Source organism: Heloderma suspectum, chromosome 4 (genome assembly GCF_057233095.1).
Source record: "Heloderma suspectum isolate Gila_16-S chromosome 4, 16-S_ref, whole genome shotgun sequence".
Classification (NCBI taxonomy): Eukaryota; Metazoa; Chordata; class Lepidosauria; order Squamata; family Helodermatidae; genus Heloderma; species Heloderma suspectum.
Genome location: NC_139461.1, coordinates 69120945 through 69130391, shown reverse-complemented (window position 1 = coordinate 69130391; position 9447 = coordinate 69120945). Strand labels below are relative to the sequence as shown.

Below are 9447 nucleotides of genomic sequence, written 5' to 3'. Positions count from 1 at the left end.
CCAAGCTTGTTTTTATGAAGAAAGCAGGTCATTAAAATGCACATATTTAAATAGGTGCAAATTAGGGCTGGAAAAGGTTGATATATGCAACGTTAGAGATGTAAATTGGCCATTTACACCTCTAATATTCTGTAAATCAGCCTTTACCAGCCTGAATTTGCACACATTTAAATATATACATCCTTAAAGACCTCTCTTTTTGTAAAAACAAGATGGGGAAAATGGTGGGTACTCACACACTGATCTGGGTGAGTGCGGGGAATGTCCGAGAGGATGCGAGTGGGGGCAAGCAAGGCCAGAGGCTGAGCGAGCATGGTCTCGGGGCGCGGGTAGGTGTGGGAGCCCAATGGATTCCCAGACCCAGTTGGCGCCTGCACTATCCCTATAGGCTAGAACTTTAACAGGATAGACCACAGTTTCAGCAGGAAACTTCCCAAAGACATTCTAGAAACCAGTGTGGGTCTAAATGTCGTTCGGGTAGACCATCTGAATTGGTCCTTCAGCCCTTCACCTTTGTGAAGGACATAAGTGAACTCAGTACAATTTTAGTTAGGCCACTTCTGGAGATAGTTCAATAGTTAATTATCTGCCCATGGTAAAGTGGTTAGAACAATCTCCCCCAGCCATAGATCTGCCTGAAGGCCAGCACAGAAGAATACACCCAGCATTTGTCTTGTTACTTGTCTTGGGGCTGATACAAAAGGGTTCAATCTCAAAGAAGCAGTGAAGTTCTGAGTTGTCTCCTCCAACAATATTCTCTCTGTTCAGACTGTGAAGTTTCTGATGACTAATAGTTGGAGGATCTCAGCATCAGGTCTAAAAGTACTTGTGTCCGTTCAACCAAGGAGTCTGTGAAGCAGGGTGTACAGAAGAAATGGGCAACTTTTGAGGATCAGGAGCGGGGGGGGGGCAATATCTGAGCCTGAATTTCCACTGAATTTTGGCAGTAATTTAGTAGTGGCAAAAAAGCCATATTTTCAGTTTAAAACAAAGCTCATGGGGAGCACATGCCTTTTTAAAAAGTGTAATTTTGTGCTCCCAGAAGCGGCAGAGGAATGCAAATGTGCATTAAAACCACTCCCCACACATCTTGTTTCCTGCTTCTTTTTGGCGGCCACCATTACCGCACCACTGGAATTTGGGAGCAGCAACTTAGGGGCAGTAGGGAGCTGCAATAAAAGGCTGGGGGCCACACGCAGGCCGCATGTTGCCCACCCCTGGTGTACAGTATTCTAACAAAACAAAAATAAAGCCTGTTCCTGTTTTCCAATAGGAAGTACATTAAAAGACAGAAGTTCAAACAGGAGACAGTTTTCCTATAGATCACAGCAACTCTTCTTGGCTATCCATTGCATATGCTGGTGCTGAACTGAGTAGGAACAAGAGAAGGAGAAACCGCTAGGCGCACAAAACATAATTTCTTATGCCTGAATGATTTCAATTAAGATCTTAATCAAGGGCATTATATATATATATAAAAGAGACTCTATCATCCAAGTACTCTGCTGCGAGTGAATGCAATTTACAGATGTAGTGAAATCTGTGTTTCTTCCAGTTCCAAAAAGACGCAAAAGCAGACAAAAACTTGTGACAACTGGGTCACAAATTCCGTGCTCAATCCAGAGTTTCAGGTTCATGCCCCACTAGGAGATTACTATGCTCACAAGAAGTAGGGTGAACCCATAATGGGATATTATGATTTGGCAGCTTTATGAATAACATTTGGGAAATTGGGAAATCTCTCTCAATAGAACAGAATAGCAGTTTCCTGTAACAAAGCTGTCACATAAAGGTTTCAGTCATGACATGAGCAACATGTCACTTGAATCTAGCCTAAGCATATTTGTTGCAACGCCACTGTTGTTGAATCTTTCAAAGTAAACAAATGTGTTATTTTCCTTTTAGGGAAGACAGTGAAATTTGTTTCAGGCTTATGTTTTTATTTTGTAAAGTTACAAAGGTATTTACTTAATAAAGAGCTGAAATTAGTCATGCTTGAATCTAGCCTAAGCATATTTGTTGCAACACCATTTATTTTGTAAAATTACCAAGATATTTAGTTGACAAAGAGCTGTAATTAGTCATGCTTTTTTGTTAACAAAGGTATGTTTAAAAAATTTCAGGCTGGAAATTCTATGTGGTGAACTATGGCTTTGTATGCTCATAAACTTTGGATCACACATTATATAAACGGTTAGGGATTTTCACAAGGTCCAATTACCCCATGAATTTTCAGTTGATAGTTGTATTAACAGTCTGTTAGACACTGTGTATTTTCATAATGAATATCTAGTGTATGTGTTTTATTTAAGAGGTATATGTGTAGAATTTGTCAAAACTATTGATTTTTCTGCCAGATAGTCTACATGGGCTGGACAGAAGAACGGGAGCAAGATTCTCTTCAGGACCGAATGTATACACCAAAGTTTCTAGCATTGAGGGGTTCTTCACTTTATAAATTTATAGCACCTCCAGTGAGTATCATTATAATATAGTGTTTGCCTATTAAACATTCGGATGCTTTCTATGGCACTGATATACAGGTTTTATGTTAATTCTAAGCATTGCATGCAGCTTTGTCCCAGGAAAGGCAACAATGGGAAATAATGGTTTATAGATGTAAAATAGCTATGGGAAGAAGGAATCTGACAACAAATCTTGTCTATTCCCAGTACTGAAATTTCTTGGTAAACATAGAAACACTTTGGCCTTTACTCAGCTGTGTTTGGGGAAACTAACAAGAAGAAAACCTTTGTGCTGCACTGTAGTCAGCTTTCCGCTATGAGCATGAGGAAATATTAGAGCTTTCTCAGTACTATGAGAGAGAAGTTTCTTTCAAACAAAAATGTTCTTGATTTATTTTTTATCTAGCGTGCAGTTTTGTTTCCACATGAGCAAAAAAAAAAAAATGAAGTTGGGGAGATGCCCTGAGCTGTTTCTTTTGTTCACACATACAGGCTTGGATGAAGATATAAGTTGATGGAAGGGGGTGGGTAGAAGGTGGCTTGCCCACCCACTCCTCCCCCAGTAGTCCTTCTAAGCCCCTAAAAATTCTCTTCTGAGGGTCAGAGGATCCTTCTGAATGGGGTGTGCTGTGCTGTGGGGACTGAGAGGAGAAGGGGATCACTAAACCTCCTGAAGTTCTTTCTGTGAATGGAGCATTATGCACTGCTCTAAGAACCAGCCATGCTAGAAGGTCCATGCCAGCTTGGAGGCTCTGCCCAGGCCACAAAACCTTCAGGATGTGTTGGATTCCTAACACGGTCAGCTTTTCCTGCTGTCAAAATGTAGGTTTTAAAAACTCTGGGGTAGTGGCCTGTCTGTTTTACTTACGTTTCTCTGTAAACCATCCTCCCCACTGATGGCACTTAGTAATAACGGCAACAACAATAATAGCAGCAAGTCTGATCATCACATGTACAGATATTCTTGGTAGATATAAACCTCATTTTAAAAAATTTGAGGATGTTTCAGAAGTAACTGCAAAATGGCTGGCAATACCGTATATCCAAGTCTGTCATTACTTTACAAAATATATACTTGGATGAAAAATCAATGCAATTATATTTTGTGCATTTCAAGGTTACTACGTGGGACTGGACTCGAGCTGAAAGAACATTTTCTGTATATGAGATCATGTACAAAATACTCAAGGTATGAAGAATAAAAGAATCGCTTCATTGAAAGAGGGAAAGGGATATAATACATGGGATATATTATATGAGGAATATATGCTTTCACCAAGCAGACCTTACCTTAACTGCTGCAAGCAAAATAACCCACTGAAAGCAAGTTGGTGCAGATTAATGGTCGGTGTGAACAGTTCCAGAATAATTGATATAACCTTGGGTCAGAATTTCATGCAGGCCAGGATTTAGCTCCAGAACTTTGTATTCAGTGTCAGGGGGAATTCTGCAAAATGAGAAGAGGGCCTTAGAGCATGCATCAGGTAACTTCCTTTTAGCACTGAACAGTCACAGTCATTCCACAGATGCCATATACAACTGAAATAAAAGGGTAGGATTTTCAGCCCAGAGGGCCTGATTTCCAAGCAGGATTGGACTACCGCACTCTCAGGGCCAGTGTTAGTGCCTGACGACCTCTTGCAGCATCCAGGGCCTGGCACAGATGATGCTTGCCCTGCCCTCTCCCCCTCATGCTGTGTTCCCACAATTACCAGGACAGCTTAGAGAAAAAATGGCAGCCCGGCACAGCCATTCTGTTTTCCCACAAGGCCCTAGAGCAGCATTTCATCAGAGGTGTTCCGGGGAATTGTAGGAAATTCAGATGGTGGCTCTAAGAGGCCCTGGCAGTCATCAGAGCACCACTGCTGTCTGTACTACCTAGTAAGCCCGCCAGGGTTAATGGGGGTGGATACCAGTGCGGGGGGGGGGGTACAAGAGAGCCCTAGGCTGAGGGCTGTCTCATACCTGGAGCTGGCCCTGTTGTTGTAGAACAGATGATCCACTGGGTCATTTCTTACTCAGTTTTATTTAATGTATTCCCAAAGATTAGTGGAGAGTTTGTTAATAATACCACAGCTTGCATGGAACTGTGGATTTACAGCAGTTTAACAGATGACTCTAGAAATTTTAATTTCATGTTCCACATTTGTAATCTGAATGCATGAGCCACCTTGATCAGAATATACATCCAGTTTTGAAATTGTCCTTTCTGCTTTTTATATTACATTTAAAACACTCCAATGTGACATAATGTGACATCATGTGCTGAAAGGTTTGGGGTTGTTTTTTTTTTTTAAAAAAACAGTATCACGTGTGAAAATGCAACTATTCTTATTTGATTTTTATTTTCTCTTGCCATCTGTGCTTTTAAATTTTATGCAAACATAATAAGCTAAAGTTTACAATATTATAATTTATTTTAAATGTACAGACTTAAATGCCAAGCACCAAATGAGTAATAACAAATAATTTTAAGGGGAGATGTTACAAATGGTATTCATTGTGTGCATGTATGGGTGTGTGTACATAGCAAAAGCATTTCACAATGCATGATTTCTTGGATTATATATGCAGAAATGTCTATTTGGCTAATGTCTTCCATCATGAGCTGAATTGAAAGTCATCATTTGCCCAACATTACTACACTGTGACATCTGGTGATAGGAAAATAAATTCAGCTTTATCACAACATTATGGTAACAAATGAATAGTACCGATGTCTGCAGGAAGTGTTTGCCAGTTATACTAAATTTGAAATTGGTAATTTGTCATTAAGCGATTAAGCAATTTTTCAGGAACATAGCCCTTTCAATCTTAATTTAATATTGTCTCTCGGGATTCAGTGTTGTAACAACGTCTAGCCGGTGTCATTTAGGCATGATAAGGCCCTGAGTCTGGATATTCTGTGTTCATAAGTAATTTTTATCACAAAAATAGTTGGACTCAAGGCAATGATTAGTACCAACCCAGTCTCTCTGCATCATGCCCATTTATTGTAGAAGGCATAGGCATCCTTTTATCCTAGAGTTGCTCCCCTGTTTCTGCCTCTGGCATTTTCTTTCCCTATCCAAATGTGCTTTCCAATTCTCCTGTTCATTCTCATCCCTTTCCTCATTTAGCTCTCTGTCTCTTTTGCCATCCCCAATGGATCCCTTTGGCAATAGTCATTTAAGCAGCAACCAACAATTACTAATGCCAATACCTCTCTGCTTAACTGAACACAATAATGGAACTTCTATAAAGGCAAATTTCACACCCATTGGTTGAGGGGGAAAACGGGACATAAAGCAGTAACAACTCTCTTCTGAGACTTGCCTAGCACCAGACAATAGCGAAAAGAGCCATCAGCAGTGTCTAAAGGATTGCGTTACTGTAGAGAATCATTACAAAATCATTACCATCGAGCATTCAGATAACTGCATTGTGTCTACGTACATATAGGATATTCTAACAGCCCCTTGTGCTGTCTGTCCTGTGGCCAGTGCTCTAAAACAAGGTTGTGGAGCCACAAAACAAACCCTGTTTAAATCAGGTGGTCTCCAGTCACTTACAGTTCTACCCCAAAAGGTAAAGAAGCTGAATTCTTCTGCACCCTGCATGCACTTTGTGATTTTTCAGCACACTTGCATGGAATCACAGAATGCACAGTATGAATACTGGAGTCTGAAGACAGGTCATGTGTATTCTGCAGTCCAATGCCAGCTGAGAATTGAGTGTCCTAAAAATACCACCTTTTCTTTAAAGAAAAAAGCAGGTTTCTAACCAGTATAACTATGAAGAAAGGCCTGAAAGTATGTGGCAACCCCTTGTAAAATCTCTAAGCCAGAGGGAAGGCTCAGAGGGCAGGACTTCAGTGCCATTATTACTCCATTCTTCTCTCCATGACAAACAGAAACAGATCCCAGGTCATGTCCTGGAGGCACATGTTGCAACAACCTTGTTGAAGCTAACCAGAAATGGCTCTGGTCAATGCCTGGATGGGGAGACTGACTGGAACCGTGTGCATGTCACCTTGTTTTCCATAATGGAAGGCAGGCAGGATATAAATAAAGAATTAACTTGCGGAGAAGAAGCAAACATACACCATTAAAATGTTTACATCAGGAGTACTTCCAGACGAGTTTTTTATTTTGCCTTTGACCTGCCTCATTCACAGAAAATTATCAGGGATCCAGATGATGTTGTGACCCACTTGTAATCATCCTGTGTTTTCCCACCTATATTTGTCTTTTTTCTAACCACACACACACACACACACACACAAACCTGATAAAGAGGGGCAGGCCAGAATAGCCGTGCAGTTTTTCAGCTGGTGTAGTCAGGAAAATGCATCACTGAGGCACAATGGGAGGAGTTGTCCCTGGGGAAGGTGGATTATGTGTTGGAGATCTTCCTCCTCCTGCTTTCTGTGCATTTCCATTTGCAGAGCCATTTCAACTCCTGCAAAGGAAGTCCTTTTCTTTCTCCCAGGGCTTCTCCAATCTCACAAAGCAGGGAAGAGATCCCACTTTATTTATTTATTTATTTATATTTATTATTGCATTTATACCCCGCCTTTATTCCTCTTGCAAGGAACCCAAGGCAGCTTACATTCTCCTCCTCCTCTCCATTTTATCCTCACAACAACAGCCCTGTGAGGTGGGTTGGGCTGAGAGTCTGTGACTGGCCCAAAGGCACCCAGTGAGCTTCCATGGCCGAGTGGGGACTAGAACCCGGATCTCCCAGCTCCCAGTCCAACACTCTTGCCACTACACCATACTGGCTCTCTCTACACAGCAGTATTGTGTAAGATAAAGCTAGAAGGCTGCAAACCTGTTTCTGGTGCATGATCTATTTTTTTTTAATTACAAATTAAAAAATAGAAGTGTCACTATGCTGGAATAGAGGCACTCTGAGGAAGACTTGTGCAATAAACATGTTTATTTTTGTTTTTTATCTTATAAAAAAGTGTTGCAAAACTAACAAATGTCAATTTTATCTGCGAGAGAGAAACTAGTAATAGATGCACAATAGTGCAATTTATTCTATGCTATGCCCACCCAACATTTTGGAGAATAGTAGTGCTGTCCCAAAATGCTACCTGCCGTTTTGTCACCTCTCCATGTCCCTGCAAAAGAGGCAGTCATTTTTCTGATGCTTTCATTGGGATGTTGAGAATTTTGGATAATTTTTTCAGGGTACAGGGCTTCTGTGCTTACCTTGCTCTAAGGAGGTGGCTGAGGGATTTGCGTGTGCTTTCTTTTCCCATTTTTCCCCATTCTGTCCTTGCAAACTCTCTGACTGCTTGAGCTTCCTGGAAAGCCCCCTAGAGGACTTAACCAGGACTTCCTCCCTTGGGGCTTTCCAGTGCTTTCCAGCATTGTTAAAGGACTTTAAACAACAACAAAAGCAAACCAAAAATGCCTTGCTCAGCTTTCAGGCACTCATCAGGCCAGCAGCATTGGAAAGCTCCAAGGACAGAACTGGGAAAGAATGCAAAAAAAAGCACACATGAACCCTTCAGCCACCTCCTTTCAGTAAGGTAAGCACTAAATTTCTCCAAAATTCTCACCCCTTCCCATAAGTTTTGAGCGCAAACTCTTTTTGCCCCTCCCCCACTGAATGGTCAAAAATAAATAGATTGAAAAATTCAGCACAATTCTAGAGAATAGTTTCCTCCTTCAGGGGCTGCTTGCAACATAACAACATACACAAGTTTTTAAAAACCTCTTAAAACCCATATGGCATACAGCACAACAAACCATGGAGAAAATATAAGTAAATGCATCCACATCTACAGACGGTTTCAGTTTCACCTGTTGTCTTCCCTTCTCCCATTTAAGAAAGAGGGTTTGGAAAGAAATGAATCAAAGGAAACCCTTAAAATGACTGGAAACTGGGCAGGGATTGAGGATGTCTTGAAATTCTGCAGTTTTATAGCCTGGTTGTGAAACTGACCAGAAGGATCAAGGGGCAAGTTTGAAATTGACTAGAAAAAGCAAGCTGGTGAGTTTCCTAGCTGGATTGTGAAACTGTCCAGAAAAAACTTAGGATTTACATCTCCATCGTAATGGTGTTTACTTGAATATAAGGCTGCAGTGATCTTGCCCTGTATCATAGGCACTCATTAAAAAAATTACATACATACATACACACACACAAACACACACACACAAACACACACACACAAAATAAGGTGCTAAAATGATGCTGAAAAGCACCTGCTTCAAAATGTCAGAAGGAGTGTATGAGGGGTCAGGAAAGGGAAGGGAACAAACTTGTCCACTTGGCTATGTCACACCCACAGCATGGATGGAACATGGTGAGTTGCTCACACCAAAACACTAGAATCCCTGAAGTGTGGACAGTCAGTTGGAATACTGCTTATAGCTTAGAGCAGAAGTACAGTGTTTGGCGGTTCTAGGAGCCCTCCATCTGGAAACACACATCTAATTGTGTGGTAAGGTGTCTGGGTACCCTTGTGTGGATGTTGAAGCTTGATCTGAACTCCACCTGTGATCTATCAGGGCTTTCCCCTTGCTCTGTCATGATTGTGTTGCATAAAGGTAGTTACCTATCCTGAGCAGGTCAGAGAGAAGGCACAATCTTCCCTTACATGGTACCCTCTTTGCCTCTTTTGGGCCCACAGTCATTTTAGTTATTTAAAGTTTTATTAGTTTTTTGATACAGCAAATGGACACCAACCAGTTTACCCACCCTACCCCATGACTCACTAAAATTATCTCTTCCTCACCCTCAGTGATGTTAAATACACAAGGTTAAATACACCCTGTGTCTTTAACATCAACTAGCATTTACTCTACAACACAAAATTCACCCACACATACAGACTTACAAAAACAAACAGACAAATCAAGAGACAAAGAACAAGGGGGAAGGGGGGATGTACAGAAGGGAAGGGAACAGGAAAGGTGACTTTCAAATAATAGCTTTCATATTTCCTCAGAGATCTAGGCTAACCACCAAAGAGTTCCAAGAACAT

At 41.1% G+C, this 9447-nt stretch overlaps 1 protein-coding gene across 1 annotated transcript in view; it reads left to right on the top strand.

Moving 5' to 3' along the window:
* Positions 1 to 212: 212 nt before the first annotated feature.
* The window catches only part of LOC146346983 (gamma-1-syntrophin-like), a 58914-nt gene continuing 49679 nt past the window's right edge, over positions 213 to 9447 (top strand). The window contains exons 1-3 of the mRNA XM_084851456.1: positions 213 to 329; positions 2358 to 2474; positions 3583 to 3654. Coding sequence (XP_084707582.1) covers positions 213 to 329; positions 2358 to 2474; positions 3583 to 3654 — 306 coding nt within the window. The remainder of the gene's footprint in view (positions 330 to 2357; positions 2475 to 3582; positions 3655 to 9447) is intronic.